General features: G+C 43.3%; 2 protein-coding genes and 1 long non-coding RNA gene across 3 annotated transcripts in view; 1 reads left to right on the plus strand and 2 right to left on the minus strand.

Moving 5' to 3' along the window:
* Window positions 1-707: 707 nt before the first annotated feature.
* On the minus strand, window positions 708-5,003 carry LOC138781074 (cytochrome P450 26C1-like; the record flags this gene model as incomplete). The annotated part of the gene is made up of 4 exons (XM_069956761.1): window positions 3,621-5,003; window positions 2,656-3,085; window positions 1,337-1,565; window positions 708-982 (listed from the first exon to the last, which is right to left on the minus strand). Coding segments are annotated over exons 2-4 (711 nt in total), but the record flags the coding sequence as incomplete, so codon positions are not given.
* Window positions 5,004-5,346: 343 nt separating this feature from the next.
* The window catches only part of LOC138781073 (uncharacterized), a 28,466-nt gene continuing 11,744 nt past the window's right edge, over window positions 5,347-22,068 (plus strand). The window contains exons 1-2 of the long non-coding RNA XR_011361387.1: window positions 5,347-5,557; window positions 12,876-13,114. This is a non-coding gene — a long non-coding RNA (uncharacterized lncRNA). The remainder of the gene's footprint in view (window positions 5,558-12,875; window positions 13,115-22,068) is intronic.
* LOC138781072 (exocyst complex component 6-like) overlaps window positions 10,925-22,068 on the minus strand; it is a 48,283-nt gene continuing 37,139 nt past the window's right edge. Inside the window, exons 3-4 of the mRNA XM_069956760.1 lie at window positions 12,964-13,076; window positions 10,925-11,545 (exon numbers count right to left, since the gene is read on the minus strand). Coding sequence (XP_069812861.1) covers window positions 11,413-11,545; window positions 12,964-13,076 — 246 coding nt within the window. The 3' untranslated portion in view covers window positions 10,925-11,412. The remainder of the gene's footprint in view (window positions 11,546-12,963; window positions 13,077-22,068) is intronic.

Raw genomic sequence — 22,068 nt, forward strand, 5'->3', positions numbered from 1 at the left:
ATCTAATGAGGTGACTACGACTTGTTTATTGGATTCAGGAAATATTGCTACTTCTGCGAGTCCTGTAAACATCCCAGAATGGGTCAGAGTTAGGAGGGAGTCATTAGTCTGCTCGGAGGAGTCCCCGGAGCTGCGCATTGTCTTACACTCAGCTGGACAGATCGCTGCAAGACAATGTTTTCCCTCTTCTGTGTTCTCTCCCTCACCGCTGATCCTACTGAACAATTACACAGCATGCCTGTTCACTAAATGAGCAGCTGTACAACAGCACTAGAACAGCCTATTCCGGACACTCGAATTACTATGGGGCACACGGCCTGTCCCATTCAGCATATGATTTATAGACCTTGATCCGGGCTGTTTATGTCCATAAATTATTTCTGTACAATATAGTGTGCCGGTCATTATGTATGGTCCATTCATGGGGCATCACTGGCTTGTGGCGAGGTGACATTTATTGCAGCACATGTTGAGAGGCAGCAGTCCTCAGTAGCTGGAAGTCATATACACCTCACCTTCATTGCATATCTATTCCCTCTTACTTTCTATGTCGCCTATGAAGGGGGATACCCTTTGCAGAAGAGGATGGCTGTAAGTGAGTAGTAGAATAGATGCAGTGTATAGAAACAAGACACAAATTAGGACCTTGCAAAGAGGTGAGGAATAACAAGCATGGTTTAGATGGGGATGTGATAAGTGGTTCATACCTTGCGGAGACCACTGAAAGGGATATCCAGTGGGAGAGAGAAAAGATTCTCCACCAGTTGCTCAAAGACTCGGGCCAGCTCCTTAAACTGCTTCTCCCCCACGCTAAGTCCCAGCAAGATGCGAGCAGCAATCCGGAAGGTTAGAGCTTTGGCAGAAGGAAACATGGAGATGGAGCCGGGCTCCCTGCACCAGCCATGTAGCTCCCAGCTCACAGCCTCCTGGATACGAGGGATGTAGCTCTCCAGGGCCGGGTGGCTGAACACCTTGCCATGATCTAAAAGCAAAGATGGTAACCATGAAAGAACATCCATATCAATATAGAAAAGTGCAAATTTTTTATAAAATGATCAATGCATTAAAATTATTTTACAAAAACCAAGATCTGTCCTACACTTTACAAAGTCCATTCAAATTTTTCTTAAGTTTGGCATATGGTTGCCATAATATATATATATATATATATATATATATATATATATATATATATACTGATCAATTATCTATTGTAATGAATTCAATAGATGAAGGTGAAGAAACCAGTGCATGACTATAGAACATTACACATTACATTAGATCAGACAGGAATTATATACAAACTGGTGTAACAATGATGGAACTCGGTTGGCACTCACTTTTCTCTTGTGTCTATGGAGTTCTCCAATGGTGTTGACCAAGGTATTGGAGCCCAGGATGATCTGGGTGCTCTGTGGCCACTGCGTACTAACCAGGTGGTGTTCTCCTAACAAGATCTTGCGAACATTCTCTGCTCCGGTCACACGGATCAATGGCTTCCCCAGCAGATGAGTTTTAAATATGTTCCCATACTTTTCCCTTCTGGAACTGTGAAAGTTTGAGCCCTGAAGTGGCCACAATAAGTGATGATCAGCAAAGAGAATACCAAGTTCTAGCTAGAAACTCTTACAAATCAGATCTTAAAACCTTAGGATACCTTAATAATATCTATATGGATGTAAAAAAAAAAAAAAAAGATATATTTACATTTGTTATAGAAAAACATAAATGGATTTTAGGAACTACAACTCCTATCATTCGCCTAAGAAAAAGCCTTATTTTTATCATGTTACCATTGAATTATAACAAAGCAAAGGTCATTATGTTACTTGTGGTTATAGAAAAGAACAGTAATGTATAATATGGATATCTTAGCAATTATAGTCAAAGAAATCTCAGTGCCAGTCTGCAGCTATCCAGCAGCTGGGAACAACTTGTGCTTCTGCAATTGCTAAAAAGTTACACAGTGTTCCGTAGCCTGCGCCTTTCCAACCATAGCAAAACTACAACTCCCATTATACCAAAACTGGTGCAGAACTACAAACCCCATTATACATGACGGGAATTGTAATTTTGCAATAGTTGGAGCGATACAGATTACAGAACATTGACTAGATAGAAATGACAAGTTATGGAAGTGTAAAGCCATGTGTTCACTAGCTGTAAAAAAAGGCATACATTTAATGAAAGTGCAAACTAGAAAAGCTCTCCTGGTACTTGTGGTTCTACAAGGCTGAAATGAACATATAGGCATGACTGGTTGTAGTAGTATAAACCTATTCACTGGAAGTGGAGAAGCAAGTTGTAGCTCTCCTACAGGAAGAACTTGTGTCAATGCAATTGCTAAAAAAGAAGAGAGTTTGTTAATATAAGATGATCAGTATTCCCTAACAAAACTACAACTCCCATCAGGATTGGACGTCCAGGCATAATGGGAGTTGTAGTTTTGCCCCAGCTTCTGAGCCGCTAGACTGTAAATGATGGCAGAGAGAATCTACTACTAAATTCAACTGTAAAAGAGTCCATTGTTGTAATTCTGGTACTTGTGGTTCTACACTTCTTAGAGCAACATTGTATCCATTCTATCAATACAACTCTCAATATATTTCCTTAATCATGGGATCAGTAGTAGAAAATGCAAAGTTGTAGTCTTACCTGTACAAGCCAGTGAAGAGTTTCTCCAAAAAATGGCCATCCCATAGAGCCCTTGGGTAGGGGTAAAGTGCTGCTCCTGTCTCTAGTACTGTGCCATCTCAGGGACCATAGCTGATGAGATACAGCCAGGAGTAAGACCAGAGACAGGACTGATGTAGCAGCTGCCTCCAGGAATGACATGTAATTGAGGTCTGTGGTGAGGAACATCTCTGCTGTCTCCAGGAGGTAGTAGGAGGCTTCAGCTTGGTTCTTGCTTCTAATAGAATTAGTGTCACCTCCTTGTGTACAGTGACTACCAAGCCCTGGAGAGCCCCAGCCTCAGCTCCCTCACTCACAATGCTGGAATTGACACTGGGGGAGGCGTGTTACTTTTTTTTTTCCTCTGAGATGTTTAACACTTTGATTTAATCCATGAAGATCTCCTCAGCTCCTGAATGCAAGAGAAGAAACAACTCAGTAAACACCAAGAAAAACCTCATCTGTTCATTCTAAAAAAAAAAAAAAAACACCCTAAAACAACAAACAAAACATAAAAAAAGATGTTCTCTAGGTGATTTAAGATCCCCCCCCTTCTTTTAAGGAGTTATTCTTAGTCTTGAAAGGAATAAATAGTGAGCACTGGAGACCCAGCTATGCTGATTATAAGGCTAAAATTGCAGCTTTCACCTTTTTTATTATATATTTGGCATGCTATGGAAGGTGATATATTTAGGCCCCCCCCCCCCCTCCTTCCTTCTTCCCCATCCCAAAAAAAGCTTAAACCAAGAAGATTTATTTCTGAAAGATAAGAAGGGGCATAGCTGCAGGCTACACATCTATAGTGCAATTTCCACCTTAATATCCACCCTGCTGCTTCCTTATTATCCAAGAAGAAGAAAAATGGAGAAGACACTTCATAAAACTTTGCTAACAGGTGTTAGAGAAAAGCTAGAAAGCTTCTTGTCCAGGAGATGGGAACTACTCACCAGCAGGTCTGTGCAGCAGCAGTAACAGCAGCAGAAGCAGCAGCAGGAGTAGTGGAGGAAGTAATTGATGTCTTGAAGGGGGTCTAGTCTATTACTCCTTAGGACAGAGCTGAGCCTGCCTCCTAGCTAGATTTATATACATATTGGCTTATAATATGTTCCACCTTCAGGGGCTGAAGTGCCTCCCTGCATATGTAAGTAGCTGGGAACCTTGCTAGGATTGGGCACTTGAGGATATGGAGTGAAGCAATGTGTAGGACTTGGCCATAGACAACTGTGTGGACACTGAGGAGCCACCAGGGTACCAGCTCCTGTTCTACACTATCATAATGAGATACAAATGGAGGATATTTCTGGTAAACCAAGCCATTCATCTCCTGGGGACAGGGACACAGGGCAGGTTATCAGCCACTGTTTATTCTAGATAACAGCACCTACCTAGCATTTCACTTTTAGGCTGTTGGAGTAGAAAGATGACTGATAGCTTCCTAGTCTTTCTATTGAACTCGATTAGTGCTCACACCTCATCCCAGATAAAGGAGGACTGTATATAATAAACCTAGCTGCTATACTGTGCCCAGGTGTCATATAAACTGGGGCTTGTTCTACTGGGCTGGGAGCTCCATGGTGCTGGCTGTACTGGAAACACCTGTTGTAGAGGGAGCTGGTGATCAATGAGTTATAAAATGGGGCTATTAAGGAGGAATAAAGCCATTTACTTAGCACCATAAAGGACAAGCCCAGCACCTAGGGATAGACTGGCCAGCCTGGGGTCTGTCTGCACAATGAGCTGGTGGAGGCTGAGATTATAGAGAGCTGGATACATGCTATATACCCCACTGGGGCAGCTCGTTGTTTGTCAGCTGTGTGTTGGATACGTCTGTAACAATGGGAATGCTTACTTACCTGGACGAATACTGTCAAATCCTACATTGTTATGGTCTGCCATCTATCTATCTATCTATCTATCTATCTATCTATCTATCTATCTATCTATCTATCTATCTATCGTGATCACTCTCTTATCTATCTATCTATCTATCTATCTATCTATCTATCTATCTAATATCTATCTATCTCCTATCTATCTATCTATCTATCTATCTATCTATCTCCTATCTATCTATCTATCTATCTATCTATCTCCTATCTATCTCCTATCTATCTATATATCTATCTATCTATCTATCTAATATCTATCTCCTATCTATCTCCTATCTATCTCCTATCTATCTATCTATCTATCTATCTATCTATCTATCTATCTCCTATCTATCTCCTATCTATCTATCTATCTATCTATCTCCTATCTATCTATCTCATATCTATCTCCTATCTATCTATCTATCTATCTATCTATCTATCTATCTATCTCCTATCTATCTATCTATCTATCTATCTATCTATCTATCTATCTATCTATCTATCTATCTATCTATCTATCTATCTATCTATCTATCTATCTATCTATCTATCTATCTATCTATCTATCTATCTATCTATCTATCTATCTATCTATCTATCTATCTATCTATCTATCCTTCCTTATGATGGAGTTGGGGCACGGCTATGTGGCTGCCCGGGTAGTAGCCCACATACACTGACAGGCTTCCGCAGCCGTTATTCGGATCCGCAGATAAATTTCATATTTATTAGTAAAAACCGTCCGTGTAACGGCAACAGAATTGGATGCGGCCGCGCGGGGCAGTGGTCGGGAGTAGGGTTAACAGTCCCCGGGAAGCAGGAGGCAGTGGTCGGGAGAAGGGTTAACAGTCCCCGGTGAGCAGGAGGCAGTGGTCGGGAGAAGGGTTAACAGTCCCCGGTAAGCAGGAGGCAGTGGTCGGGCTGCAGGAGCCGGAGATCGGGGCTTGTGAGCTGGATCGATCGCCCTGTCCTCCCAGCATTCTCGGTGGCCGTGCACACATGAAATACACCCGGTAATAATTCCCAGCGCCATCAGTATAAATCTCGGCGGTAATTTATGTCCTCGGGTGGAGATCTCCCATGAAGGCCAATTCCCCAGATCCCAAACTGTAATAAAAGCCGAGCAGTAGTGAGGCCGCCCATGGCCCAGGAGCTGCACTCCCACATCTGCCAGGAGCGAGCTGGAAACCCACCAAAGCCAATATGTGTGATTGGAGGGGATTTCCTGGAGAACAAAGGGGATGGGGGCATCATATCCCAATAACTGAGCAGGGGCAGCACACTTACCCCAGGGATGGGGGCATCATATCCCAATAACTGAGCAGGGGCAGCACACTTACCCCAGGGATGGGGGCATCATATCCCAATAACTGAGCAGGGGCAGCACACTTACCCCAGGGATGGGGGCATCATATCCCAATAACTGAGCAGGGGCAGCACACTTACACAGGGGATGGGGGCATCATATCCCAATAACTGAGCAGGATCAGCACACTTACCCCAGGGATGGGGGCATCATATCCCAATAACTGAGCAGGGGCAGCACACTTACACAGGGGATGGGGGCATCATATCCCAATAACTGAGCAGGATCAGCACACTTACCCCAGGGATGGGGGCATCATATCCCAATAACTGAGCAGGGGCAGCACACTTACCCCAGGGATGGGGGCATCATATCCCAATAACTGAGCAGGGGCAGCACACTTACCCCAGGGATGGGGGCATCATATCCCAATAACTGAGCAGGGGCAGCACACTTACACAGGGGATGGGGGCATCATATCCCAATAACTGAGCAGGGGCATGACACTTACCCCAGGGATGGGGGCATCATATCCCAATAACTGAGCAGGGGCATGACACTTACCCCAGGGATGGGGGCATCATATCCCAATAACTGAGCAGGGGCAGCACACTTACCCCAGGGATGGGGGCATCATATCCCAATAACTGAGCAGGGGAGCACACTTACCCCAGGGATGGGGGCATCATATCCCAATAACTGAGCAGGGGCAGCACACTTACCGCAGCTGTGTGGAACTGCAAGTCCCAGCAACACCAATGATGGTCCTGTGAGCTTGTAGGGCAAAATGATGAAGTAATATTTAGCAGATTTGTAGCACATTTTGCACCAGGAGATGGAGCCCAAACTACTGGTTACACTTCTGAATGTTTTGTTATGCCTTTTTAGGCTTTATGCATCAGTACTAATAAATTTACCAAATGATTTGCTTAAAGGTGATGTCATGACCCGACTCCCAGAGCTGTGCGGGCTGTGGCTGCTGGAGAGGATGATGGCAGAGGGATGCTCAGTGTCCCTCCAGTACCTGCCATCATCCTCTACAGCGGCAACAGCCCGCACAGCTCTGGGAGTCGGGTCGTGACATCACCATGTTATCCAGGAAGTGACATCACCATTTTATCCAGGAAGTGACATCACCATGTTATCCAGGAAGTGACATCACCATGTTATCCAGGAAGTGAAGCCATGATGCATTAGTAAGTGCAGGGAAAAAAGCACTTTATAAGCATTTCCCATAATAAGTGTATATTGGTGATTTGTATGACTTTAGGGGGGCCATACAATACTTTAATAAAAATGTTCACCGGACTTCTCCTTTAACGAAGCCATAGACTTAAAGAGAACCTGTCATCTCCCTAACATGAATAGTAAATACTTCTATTCCCAATAAAATAATTCTGGGATAGCTTTATTCCTAGCTTTGACTAAATAACCAACTGGGTGTTAGGGTAGGTTCACACTGCACTTTTTCCAGTCTGTTTATCTGATCCGTTTTTTAAATGGTTATTTTTTAATGTACACAAAAACGTTGTCGACCACTAAAAACTAAAAGAAAAAAAAAACGAATCCACTTTGATCCTTTTTTATTGTTGTTGTTATAATGGAAGTCAATGGAAAAACTGATCCAAACAAATGCGTTCGTTTTTTCCCCCCATTAAACGGATATGTTAGACTGCAAAAATGCATTGTGGTTCTACCCCTACTAGTGGGGGGCGTGCCTCTACACTGGCTGGCACAATCCAATCAGAGCTGACAGTGTCAGACAATGTAGGGCCACGCCCCCAACTAGTAACACCCAGTTGGCCATTTAGTCATATATGTCTAGTAAGAATAACAGAGGAAGGGCACATCACAAAGCTATAAGAAAATGTTCCAGAACCGCTGTGGGTGGGGAGCCGCCTAGATGACCTCTTCCCTGCCGCTGCCTGTCACGCGCGCGGGGGATTAAACTGCTTCTTTTCGGTTATACAGCGACTGCTGCAGCGGCGGCACGCAGGAGCTGTATACAGTGGTTCATGGAACCATATCAGCTCAATTGTTCCCTTTAACCAAGAATACAAGCATTTCATAAAACAGGCCAGCAAAGGCTACAGGTCCTGTTTAAATCTAAATATGTTACCCCATGTAAGGACGGCCAATCATCTAAATTGTCATCACTAGAGATGAACACAACTTGAGCACGCTCCCTCGGGATGCATCCAACTTCTTCAGCCACCGCTAATCAAATTCCGCATGCTCAGGTTTGGACAGACCCGAACATGCTTGAGTCGCGCTTATCTCTAGCCGTCACATTAAAATTAGAGATGAGCGAACCTTGAGCATGCTCGAGTCCATCCAAACCCGAACTTTCAGCATTTGATTAGCGGTGGCTGCTGAAGTTGGATGAAGCCCTAATGGTACTTTTACACAGTGCGATAATTCGCCCGATCGCACGATTAATGATTTTGAATGAACGATGGTTTTCTTATAACGATCAGCATTTAGACGGAACGATACATCGTACGGAAAATTCGCTATGCGATCGTTTTGCGATTGTTTAAGCCTATCTCACACATAGGGGAAATCGTTGAAAGAATGTTTACACTAAACAATCTGCGAATTTTTTGCGAACGATCAACGATGATTTGAAATGAACGTATTTTTGCTTGTCGTTTGATCGTTCGCTGCGTTTACACGTACGATTATCGTTCGCATTTGACCGTTATCGCGCAAAAACGAACGATCAATCGTCCCGTGTAAAAGTACCATAAGGCTATGTGGAAATCATGGCTATAGTCATTGGCTGTATCCATGTTTTCCAGACAACCTTAGAGCTTTATCCAAGTTCAGCAGCCCCAGCTAATCAAATACCGAACGTTCGGGTTCGGATGGACTCGAACCCAAACCCGGTTCGCTCATCTCTAATTAAAATAAATTTTCCCTCCAGCTTAACGGCCACATTCTGGATGGGTGTAGTACAGCTGCAGTTTAGTGTCCATATTACACTAGGGTCCTACGTGATTTCGGTTTGGCTTAGTAGAAGGTAAAGACTTTACATGTACACTCTTGTTGTATGGCAAACTATAGACTATGGCCTGGATTAATCAAACTGTGTTTACACCAGTTTTATAGATGCCTTTGTGTCTACCATTATTGTGATGTTACTGGTTGTAAAAGAACGTATGTCGAAAGACATCAGCTATAGCAAGAAGGCTTTTTATGTGTAATATTGTTCCCTTTATTAATAGACATTGCTCATATTGTATCCCATATATATATATATATATATATATATATATACACACACACATATATATATATATATATATATATATATATATATATATATATATATATATATATAATTCCCTAATAGGACAAGTGATTAAACTGATTAAATAGTTCTGTTTGTAAGTTGCATATATTACATTACCATATGGAAAATATATATATATATGTGTGTGTGTGCAATCAGTAGTGATCAGAGATGAGTGAATCTTAAGCATGCGCTGGCTCATCCAAACTTGAGCGTGCAGTATCTGATTACTGGTGGCTGAGGAAGTTGGATGCAGCCCAATGGAAGAACGATTATCGTCCGTTATGGCCAATAATTGTCCAGTGGAATAGAAGGCAACGATAAGCCGACATCGTTCATGTCATTTGTCTTTCAAGCATGATGAAAAACAAACGACTGGGATAGCAGCAATCTGCAGCCGTTGCTCCGTGGAATAGGAGCTTGGGCAGCAGACCGCCACTGTCCTCTATGGGCTGCCCAAACGATCTAGCGATCAGCTGGGCAGCCCCCCCGCAGCTCAACACAGCCCCTCCCGCACTCACCTGCTCGCTGCCACCGCGTGGAGTAGCGGCGACAGGGAACAGGGAACGAGGACCAAATGAGCGTTAACAGCTCTCGCTTGCTCCTCATAGTCGCCCCGTGGAATAGGGACTTTAGGGCTGCATCCAACTCTTGCTGCCACTGGAAATGATGCACGATCAAGTTTGGATGAGCCAGCGCATGCTCAAGATTCGCTCATCTCTAGCAATGATGAGAAGAATGCAACACAATGGAAGAGATCTATCATTTGTGTTGTAAGATGTCTGAAGTTTGGGGTATCTGAGGGTGCAACTGTTAAGGAATACTGGACACTACTGCTATTTTTTGGCTCCCTTTAGCCATTCCCCCCCCCCCATCCCCATTCCCTTTAGCCATTTTCCAGTTACAATTACGATTGTCTGGGATTAAGGTTTCATCAAAAAATGTCCTGCTTTTATTCGTTATTATAGGGAACACTGACCTTTTTTCTTAGGGCCTGGTCACACTACGGAATCCGTGCAAATAAACTCCGGCTAATTCTGTGCGCTCGCCCCCCTGCTTACATATCTGCCCGTCCTATAGGCTCCAATTCTATTCAGGCAGATTCTGTCGTCTGCCCAAAAAAGAATTGATGTGTCAGTTCTTTGGGCGGACCACAAGAATCTGCATGACCATAGAATGGAGCCTATGGGACAGCCAGATGTTCAAACAGGAGCGTGCACGGAATCTGCTGGAGGTTATCCGTGCGGATTCTGTAGTGTGACTGGGCCCTCACAATAAGGACAAACCAAAAAGAACAAAAAAAACATGGAAGGTGTTTTGCATACTTAAGCCGGCAAGACCTGCAGATTTTGGCAGGATTGGCCAATTCTCGAATGTGTATGGAGGACTTTTCCCCAATAGCAAATGTTTGGGAAGGTTTGCCCCAAGGGCCACTGCCAGAGACAGTTGTATGAAATGTATGGCAGAAGTAAAGTAGCCATAGGGCCTCAATGTAAATCATCACATGGGTGCCACTTCACCATGACCACCTCTAGTAGCCAAGTAGAATATGGTTACTTTGGTCACTTGTGTTCCCCCCCCCCCCAGTATTTTCCCATTGTCACCTGTTACCCCCCCCCCCCCCCCCCCCCTTGCATCACCCCCAGTGACTACCCATTGGCACTTTATAACTGTTTCCCAAAATATTATCTCATTCGGATATAAAACCGCCACTATTGTTGGTAATAAAACCACAGTACTCCGGATTTTTCTTAACATTCCTTTTATTCCCGAAGGAGATTAAAAGCAAATATTTACAAAGTATAGTTCAAAATCACAACCCCTGAGAACCAAATCTATAGTAAAAGTGGCTGCTCATACACTCACATAGGAAGACATGTCCATTCAGCAGGCAATGATCGGGGTCCGCAGGGTCATGTGATCGCATGCAGACCCTTCATCTCAATAACTGACTCACTTATCTCAATGACTTCACACAACATACAAAACCCAGCTTAAAATGCCCTAAAATCAGAAAAAGTGGCAGGCTTTAGCAGCAATAAGTAAAATACAATATTTATAGTCCATTCATCTGCTGTACACTCCAATAACTGGTTCTGCTCCTGACGCCAATTGTGTGCGATATATAAAAACCCTATAGTTACAAAAAGCAACCATAAAACATTTTTTTAGTCCTGTCCCATGGGCCGTGTGAGGCGCGCGCTTTATTCTGCAGGAAGGCAATGTCCTGATTATAGGCTTCTGTACACTTTGTAGTATGGCCACCACTAGGAGTGCTGGGACATCCCATTCACCAGACTTCTAAGCTGCTTCACTACCGTGTCTATTAACTTCTGTCTGTCCCGGTCGTTTTTCCTGAACTGAGCGAAGATATTATTCTTCTTGTTCATGTCTTTCATCCTGGGGAGAGGAAGAGGAAAGTGACAGCCTGTAATCTACAACAATGACACAACATGACCGCCTGCACCACAGAAGCTTAGGAGGTATAGGCAAGTCTATATTTATTATCGGGAAGCAAGATTTGGACATAGTTCTAATACACAGCTGTCAAACTCACGGTCCTCTGGTTGTTGCAAAACTACAATTTTCACTATGCCCGAATAGCCAAAGCTAAGGCTTTAGTTGTCCAGGTATGATGGAAATTGTAGTTTTGCAACAGCTGGAGGGATGCGAGTTTGACAATCCTCTTCTAATAGATCACTCACTTCTATTAGACTAATCAATAAACAGATCGAATGATCGATCAACTTCTAGATCAGGGATAGGGAATCTTCAGCCCTCCAGCTTGTTGCAAAACCACAATTCCCATCATGCCTGGACAGCCAAAGCTTTGCTTTGGCTGTCCAATCATAATGCGAATTGTAGTTTTGCAACAAACTGGAGGGCCAAAGGTTCCCCATCCCTGATTTAGATGGATTGAATGATCTATCACTAAATAGATCAAATGACCTACTGATTGTTAGATCACATGATGGTTGATCACTAGAGATGAGCAAACCTCAAGCACACCTGGTTCCGTCTGAACTAGAGCATGCAGCATTTGATCCATGTTTTCCAGGACTCCTTAGAGCTGCATCCAACATTTTCCGGTAATCAAATGCCCCATGATCAGTTTCAGATGGACCCAAGCGTGCCTGAGATTCGCTCATCTCTACTGATCACCAAATAGATGAAATCATGATCACTTGTTAGATAGATCAAATGACTATATGACAGATAAAATTACTACAACCCAAGGTCTAACATAATCAGCTGGTGACTACAACCCAAGGGGTCTAACATAATCAGCTGGTGACTACAACCCAAGGGGTCTAACATAATCAGCTGGTGACTACAACCCAAGGGGTCTAACATAATCAGCTGGTGACTACAACCCAAGGGGTCTAACATAATCAGCTGGTGACTACAACCCAAGGGGTCTAACATAATCAGCTGGTGACTACAACCCAAGGGGTCTAACATAATCAGCTGGTGACTACAACCCAAGGGGTCTAACATAATCAGCTGGTGACTACAACCCAAGGGGTCTAACATAATCAGCTGGTGACAACAACCCAAGGGGTCTAACATAAACAGCTGGTGACTACAACCCAAGGGGTCTAACATAATCAGTTAATGACTTCCCATTAGTCATTATGGTAGATTTCCATCGTCCTACAACATACAGTCCAGTCACCAGATACAGGGGTAGCATAGACATGCCTATAGCTTTTTCCATTTTGTCACCTAGGGCAAGGACTGGGAAAGGATCTTCCCCATAAAATGAAAATATTCAGGACCTCTGTAGAAGAGCGTTTGGAATAAGTCATGATACTTACTTCTCGAGAAGAATGAGAGCGGTGTTCGGGTTCACTCTTAGGTACTTGGAGTTGGATTGACCATAATCAGCGAGATACGTAGACCAATCCCAAATCATGAACAGGTCTAGGAGCTAAAAGACAAAGATCATCATCATCATCATCCACCAAGGTAGGATCACTTTAATGACTAAACACAAGGTAAGAGGTCCAGCAGAGATAGTGGTGTGTAAGACTTCCGCTTCCTCTGGTATTGTTAGTGACAGGGTGGGGTATGTGGAATTCCAGGCTAATTTAAAGCAGATTCTTTCCCTAGCTATAATTAAGTGCATTATACTTCCCCTACTAGATTATCCTCAGCGGGGAATCCCCGGCTCAGAAGAAGACTCCCAACTCCAGGGAATACCTCCTTCCCAAACACAACTAAAACGATACCCCCAGAGCACAGATCATTATTTTAAGATCTGCTTCAGAGGTTGTTGGTCAATACTCGAGTAATCTTTTAAAAGCTAATGTGTCTAAACTGAAACAGCGAACCATTTATTCAGCTTTAAACCCATAATCCCTTTAAGCCATTTCAAACCCACTTCCTATCCAGTTTATAATTGTTTGCAGCACGCAAGTTCTACGCTTGTAAACTTTACTGACCCCGCTATAGCTTCCTGGGATCTCCTATACTCATTCTTATACAATCATCCAATATGTTATTCACTAATACATGTGATCGTATTGGTTGTCCACTTTGCACAATCCATTTAGGGTCCCCTGATAACAAGATGATCATCTGATTATTTCTAAGATCCAGAGAGATCAGTTGTAATCTGTGGTGAATCTAAAAACTAATTTTCAATTTCCCTGTAGCGCCCCCACTGGGGAAATAAAGAATTACACAGGCAGCCAATTGATTTTAATTAAAACAGTGTAATGCACTGATGTCCCAGGTCCTCCAGAAGGAGAGACGCTCTAGTTGTGTCCTACAGAGGGGACTCGCCTCTATAAAGAGGGAGAAGGCTGTTGGATTAGTAAACTTTTAGGCAATAGCTAATGAATGTGTACAAGCACCTTGATTCTACCATCTTTTAACGCCTTCTTCTTCACTGTTGGCTAGTTTTGAAAGGCGTGTTCCTGCCTAAATTCACCATGCCATAGGGGATAGGGGTGAATTTATTGGGGGTCCTACTACTGACCCCCCATGATCTCCACAATGGAACCCAATTCCTTTGTTTTGAAAGGGTTGACATGCTCCAAACCCCTCCATGAATTCTCTATGGAGCTGCCGCTTGGCCCTCTTTGGCGAGCTGTATGGACTATGGTAGATGTGAAATATAGGTAACATCATCTCTGGTTGACCAGGATCTTTCAAGGAGCCAAGCTGTATGTTAGTCCTACTGTGGCGTTAAAGGAATTGACATCTTCTAATATATCGGTTGTATCCGTGAAATAAAAGAAAAAAATCAGGAAGGAGTCACAAGGTCAAGAAAGCCATAAAACGGAGATTTATAGACTTTCGGCCACTGGATGAAATGGTGGCCGCCTGGTTTTTGGTTATATAGTGACCTTAATGTAAACTCTAATACCCATCTAATTTAAGAGACTGTTAGCAGAATGGCTCGCATGCCTTTCCCTGTGTATATCAGACAGTGCAGGAAGTAATATTTAACTCTGGGGGCGCGCTGGAGACGGGTCTCATTGAAGTACATTGAGGCATTCAGTAAGCGGTCTATGGCTGAAGGGTGAGGGGTGCATCTGCTCTCTTCACCTCTACAGGGTCCGCTATAGAAAGAGAGCTTGGCCTGAATGCACAGGCTCCCGCTGTGACTATGTGATCAATCCTTCCATTTACACAATGGACCCCCCTCTGGCATATGTTAGCTTTCTCCATAAAACAGTTAGCTGTCTTTCACTGTCAATCAAACCGAACAATTTTATTATTTCCTGAAATCTTTACTCATACTGACGGCTCTAAAGTTGCTGCACAAACAGAACAAAAACCACAGCCGTGCCTTATAGGAAAGGGTGATCAGGGGCAGGGAGAGCCGTCTGTATCCCTAAAGCACATGTAATCATTGACATTCCTGTTATACATACGACCCGGCTCACTGTATGGTTATTTTTTCTGCATAAGTGATCAAGAAACACAGAATAAAAATGACCCACTAACTTAAATGGTACAAAAAATTAATTTGGTAAAAAAAACTGATCATTGGGGATTATGAAGGGTCTCTTCACACTGGTGTCAGGGCCTCTGCCCTATAAGATCCAGAAGGGTGGCTGCTATGATAGCTATCCTCGCCATCTACACATATATAATGGGGTCCTGTCGGGTCCTGACGGCACATATAGAGCAGCATGCTGTGCTATTCTTGCAGTCAATAGCTATAGCACCCCCAACAGAGGACCCTAAGGCCATTTGGAAAATGATTAGTTTCTATTATCAACTCCTCTATTTTTTTTTTCTTTGTACTAAATCTCGACGCTGTGTGCTGAGTCAGCAGCGTTTAGTCACCCGAGGGGCTGCTTCAGAGGCTGTTTTCTAGTATCCAAGGGAAACCTCCATCGGATATGTCTTTTTTAATCCTTCCTCCAGCATGTGACGATATTTCGACCGTGTACATTCATCTCTCAACACAAGACTGTGGTGTAACCGTGCAGAGCTGTCAATCACACTGCAGTCCCGCCCACATCCAGCTGCTCAGCAGCGTAAACTATGTGAGTATACCAACAATGTCTATTCCCTTCAATTCTATTAATAGGCAAATCTATATAGTACAAAGTTTTGGCGAAGACTACTGTCATCCAATCTGTATTGGGGCCGCATTACTTTACACTGACAGATGATGCTGGGGGTAGTAAGATCAAGCAGTTGGACTTCAACATGTCGGATCCTTCTCTTCTTAGGGGAGATTCTGGTGGTGTCCTGTCCCCCTATCCCATGAGAATACATGCATGCTTAATAGAGATAAACGCAACTCGAGAATGCTCAAGCGTGCGGCATTTGATTAGTGGTGGCTGAAGAAGCTGGATGAAGACCTAGGGCTGCCTGGTAACATAGATACAGCCACATTCCATAGGCTATATCCATGCTATCTAGGACTCCCTAGGGCTGCATCCAAATTCTGCACCAACCGCTAATTGAATGCTGCATGCTCAGGTTTGGACAGACCCGTGCATGCTTGAGTTGTGCTCATCTATATCACACAGCTGTATAGACCATTTGTGTATATGGGGAAGTAGGGAAAAAAATCTAAAGGCCCTGACAGACATTAGAAAAAGGTTGTCTAATGTGTATGGGGGCCTACCGACTCTCTAGGAAGAGATGATGTTGGGGAACAGAAGGGTCAGCCATGTTTGGTTTAAAATTACCCATCCGTTTGGTCTAGTATAGATAAGCCAACAGCCTAGGAATCTGGCAGCGGCTTACCCCTTCTCTTTCCATTCAGAAAACATGAACGCTTGGGGAGCTGATTGTCTATGTGTATGGGGAGGATCGGGGAAGATAGCTGTTGGCCGTCATCTATTGCATGTGTGTGGGTACTAAGATTTCTCTTGTGGTACCCATTTACATCATAAGTCCTACAAGAAGCAGTGCAGCTATACAACCAATGTGGCTTATCAGGGTGTTGGGAAGACATTTTTTCTACACGGTCAATCTCCATAATGATTTTAACAGCAATTCTAAGGATACAATGTCCAGTCACTAAACTGTGAGTCCAGGTATACAAGTTAATGTAAAAAGTTACAACTGGCTGTAGTGCTGCTGATATACATTCAGCACCTCCATGAATCCTTATGGATTATAACATCATAGCAATACCATGAGATACCCAGCCATGTCCACGCCACTGGCTTTATGTGCACACCTATATAATGAAAGGGTTAAAATCTACACCCAAAGCTTCAGCGACAATACACAGCAGACCCCCCTGGAAGTGAAATTGCCAATGGATGTCTTTCTACAGGGGGATAATCTGTTCTCTTCATTCTCAAAACTGAAAGTGATCTGTCTGTACCTGGCCGGGCCCATCTATCTTACTTGAGCGGATATCTTTAGGCACTTGGTGCTCACGAGCTGAGGGCGATCCATTAATGGCAGGACGATTGTGTTATGTCACCACGGTGCCTAAAATTCATTACAAGTTTCTCTCCTAAATGCTTTGTTTGTTTTGCTGTAGGAATGAAGAAGGGCTAATGCTTCACTAGGAGACAGATTTTATCTTGGTTATCCTAGATTGCAGCTAAAGCCGTCTGTACATTTTAAACCCCATTTAATTTCTGTATCTGAGATTCCATTTATAATAAGTACTGGGTTTTCTATCACTTCCAAGGAGGCGGGAGAAGGTCTTGCTGTGAAGGTATCGCAGTTCTACCTAATGTAAAAAACAAAAACAAATCCCCCGTAAATAAAGTTCCTTCAGCTTCCAGTTGTTAAAAATTCTACACGGCTGCTTCTTAGTCTTGTTTCTTTTCTGTTTTCCGGGAATGATAACAGGAGGTGTCCGCCGTCACAGCTGCCGATATGGTAGTCACCAAGTTATACAAAAATGCACCCCGCACCCGACACTGCTGTAGAACTGTAGTTAGATATGTCACGGCAGACATGGTGGATATCACCTAGTTTTACTAGAAATAAATTTATAAATCTTGAAAGCTAGGGGTTGTTCAGAAGACTTTTACAAGTTATGTATCGTAACAGTAGGAGGTTCTGTAGGTGAAGTCTCCAGAACTGGACACAGTATTCCAGCTGTGATGTCACTAGAGCTCTATACAGCGGGATCACAATCTCCCTCTTCCTACTGGTTATACCTCTAGCTATACAGCCCAGCATACAATTAGCTTTCTCCATCTCCTGCTTGTTCTGGTGACTCCTATCAGAAATCATTACCCCTAAAGCCTTCTCTTCTGAAGTCTTTGCTAACACAGAACTGCCGATAAAATACTCGGATAGAGGATTCCTTCTCTCCAATTGCATTATTTTACTTGGGAAACATTGAACTGCAGTTTTCATTGTTTTGACCACATATCCAATAAAGCTAAATCATTTCCATACTACAGACACCTCCATTCTCTCTGCTCAGAATACTCAACATTAGCAACAACCCTCTGATATCTATCCTTCAGCCAACCACAAAGTCCACCTGGGCAGTCAGGTTGCTGAGGCAAGTTCCATGGACAAAGTCCATTTCTAATTAATAGGACACTTACTTTTTCTAGATGCTATATGATAGCCTCTGCAACTGGACCCCCAAATGTAAGTCTACATTGTTCTGTGTCCAAAGAACAGGCAGGAGTTTAATGATCTCAAACTTATGGTTCTACAGGTGTAAAAGTAAAACTCTCAGACTCTTTGCATGATATATAAATGTGTACATGGAATCTTTCCATTCCCCACTGCGTTTTGACTTCTTGGATGAGCATTCAGTTCCTATAGGTTCATGATGCCATCAGACGCAGGAAGAAACAAAATGGGACCAGGAACCATGCATTGTCAGAACATACGTTGTATGGGATTGGAGTCTATGAGTATGGGCTATTTTTTTTTTTTTTTTTTGCAGAATGTAGGGGTATCTATAGAAATGCGAGTAAGTCTCCAGACAACCCCTTCAAATCCTCATCCCCAGTGACCTCTCCTTTGGACTGTATAAGTAAGTATCTTCTGTACAATGCAGGGTACTTGCTAGGCATGTCAGAACACTTGCTGCTGATCTGTAGCTGTGGATAAATACCATGGTTCTCCAGCCTGGGGACATCATTACTACTGAAAAGCCGCTATAAAAACACATAGAAAGCTGAATAGGGGTGCAAGAAAAAAAAAAAAACATAAAATCCCTTTCTGACCTCTGAATAACCCAAGCAAGAGATTAGTCCATTTCCAAGCAAGTATGTTGTCATACTGTTAGGCCAATTGCTAGTATTGACACTTTGCATAAGCATCTTAACCAGGCGCTTACACAGAACTGGCCTGCCATTAACTCACTATTATTTTTATGCCACTGGATTTAAATGAATAAAAGGGAGCCGGGGAGCCGCCGCAAGTTGAAAAGGTCAATACATTTGTGGAACAAGTCATGCACGGTGCTTGACAGATATCACAGATCTATCGAGGCACGAGGATACATGCATCTACAGTCTACATGGGAAAAGACACCAGGGGAATTCTGCCTTTACTTACTCCTAAAGACTTAGAAAAGTATCGCCTGATAAAACAAGCTGCGAGTATCATTCAGCCATGTGTATAAATTAGGGATGCCCCGAACAGAGTTCGGTTCGGGTTCGTACGAACCCTCGGTAATGACTCCCGCTGTCTGCCCGCTCCGTGGAGCGGGCGGATCCAGCGGGAGGACCTCCTGGAAAACTGGGATACAGCCCTAGGCTCGGTTCACACGTTGTAAGAGTGCGGCTGTATGTGCGGCTGTAATTGTGCGGCGGTATTTTTGATGGTTCGTGTGTATGCTGGGAAGTATAGGATATGCGGCTGCACAGTGCACACTATGTATGAATCTACGGCCCTATCGTAAACGGACCCGTAAAAAATGAACAAGACCATTATTTGCGGCTGGACATGCGGCCGAGGATTGACAGGCGGTCCGTACGGAGTACTTCAAAAATAGCCGGCAATGATGCCGAATGCCGATGCCTCTAATAGTTAATATATTAAATTAATAAAACACATTTTATTTGTAATCAAGACACTTTCGTTGATCAATAATTTATTTCTAACGAATCCATCATTTTGCAATTAAATATACTGTTAAAAAAAATAGATATATAAATAAATGTATATTTATCTATATATTTATTTTTTGACAGTATATTTAATTGCACAATGATGGATTCGTTAGAATTAAATTATTGACCAACGAAACTGAATTTATTTCCAAGAAAATGTGTTTTATTCATTAAATATTAATTAGTACAGGAAGCTCTATAAGCCGGTAATTCATATGCCGGCAATAGAGCTTTCTGTACTAATCATCACTTTACTTTAATGACAACATCAAATGTTTCTTCTAATTATGTTGTGACAATAGCATTATTAGAAGAAACATTTAGAATTATATGTGCGCTCAGCTGATTGGCTGTTCGGCTGAGCGCACATATAATAAGCCGGTCCGCAGTACAGTGACTTCATTGTGCTGCGGACCAGCGAAGAGGACACATCGGGGTGAGTATAGAGCTCTCCCCACCCCCTCCCCGGCACTGCACCCCTCCCAGCAAGGAAGGGGGGGTCAGTTAACCCCTTCCTTGCTGGGATGGGTGCAGTCTGACATCAGTCTGGCCCCCCGGGGGTTAAGGGGGATGGAATACATCCTCCCTTAACCCCTTGGGGGTCAGACTGTAAGCAGCGATCTGTAAAGATGCTGCATACTGTAAGGAGCACAACACCGCTCACAATGATGGGTGTTGTGCTCCTGTTTGTGTTTTTTTTGTGTGTTTCTCCCTTTTTGTTTTTCAGATATCGGTATCCTGGGGATTACGTCGGATTCCATGGACTACGTCGATGACCAGCGGTTGTTCTTTGAATTTTTTAAATAAAATGGTCAATGAGGGGTGTGGGGGTGTTTTTATTTGAATAAAATATTTTTTAAACTTGTGTCTTGTCTTTATTTCTTTACTTTTTAGACTTAGTAGTGGAAGCCGTCTAATAGACGGAATCCATTACTAAGTTGGGGCCTAGTGTTAGCCGGTATAAAATGGCTAACACTAACCCCCTATTATTACCCCAGTACCCAATGCCACCAGGGGTACTGGGAAGAGCCGGGTGCCAGTGGTCCCGGAGCGTCAAAATTGGCGCTCCTGGACCGGGCGGCAGCAGGCTGGTAAGATTTAGGCTGGGGAGGGCCTAAACCAATGGCTCTTCCCACCCTGGTGTTACCAGGCTGCTGTCGTTTGGTTTTTAACCCGGCTGGTTATAAAAATAGGGGGGACCCTATGCGGTTTTTTTTTTAAATAAATAAATAATTAAAAAAAAAACGCATAGGGTCCCCCCTATTTTTATAACCAGCCGGGTTAAAAACCAAACGACAGCAGCCTGGTAACACCAGGGTGGGAAGAGCCATTGGTTTAGGCCCTCCCCAGCCTAAATCTTACCAGCCTGCTGCCGCCCGGTCCAGGAGCGCCAATTTTGACGCTCCGGGACCACTGGCACCCGGCTCTTCCCAGTACCCCTGGTGGCATTGGGTACTGGGGTAATAATAGGGGGTTAGTGTTAGCCATTTTATACCGGCTAACACTAGGCCCCAACTTAGTAATGGATTCCGTCTATTAGACGGCTTCCACTACTAAGTCTAAAAAGTAAAGAAATAAAGACAAGACACAAGTTTAAAAAATATTTTATTCAAATAAAAACACCCCCACACCCCTCATTGACCATTTTATTTAAAAAATTCAAAGAACAACCGCTGGTCATCGACGTAGTCCATGGAATCCGACGTAATCCCCAGGATACCGATATCTGAAAAACAAAAAGGGAGAAACACACAAAAAAAACACAAACAGGAGCACAACACCCATCATTGTGAGCGGTGTTGTGCTCCTTACAGTATGCAGCATCTTTACAGATCGCTGCTTACAGTCTGACCCCCAAGGGGTTAAGGGAGGATGTATTCCATCCCCCTTAACCCCCGGGGGGCCAGACTGATGTCAGACTGCACCCATCCCAGCAAGGAAGGGGTTAACTGACCCCCCCTTCCTTGCTGGGAGGGGTGCAGTGCCGGGGAGGGGGTGGGGAGAGCTCTATACTCACCCCGATGTGTCCTCTTCGCTGGTCCGCAGCACAATGAAGTGACTGTACTGCGGACCGGCTCATTATATGTGCGCTCAGCCGAACAGCCAATCAGCTGAGCGCACATATAATTCTAAATGTTTCTTCTAATAATGCTATTGTCACAACATAATTAGAAGAAACATTTGATGTTTTGAGTAAAGTTAAGTGATGATTAGTACAGAATGCTCTATTGCCGGCATATGAATTACCGGCTTATAGAGCTTCCTGTACTAATTAATATTTAATTAAGAAAACACATTTTCGTTTAAATAAATACAGTTTCTTTGTTCAATAATTTAATTCTAACGAATCCATCATTGTGCAATTCAATATACTGTCAAAAAATAAATATATATATAAAT

The sequence above is a fragment of the Dendropsophus ebraccatus genome, unplaced genomic scaffold (assembly GCF_027789765.1).
Source record: "Dendropsophus ebraccatus isolate aDenEbr1 unplaced genomic scaffold, aDenEbr1.pat pat_scaffold_921_ctg1, whole genome shotgun sequence".
Taxonomy (NCBI): Eukaryota; Metazoa; Chordata; class Amphibia; order Anura; family Hylidae; genus Dendropsophus; species Dendropsophus ebraccatus.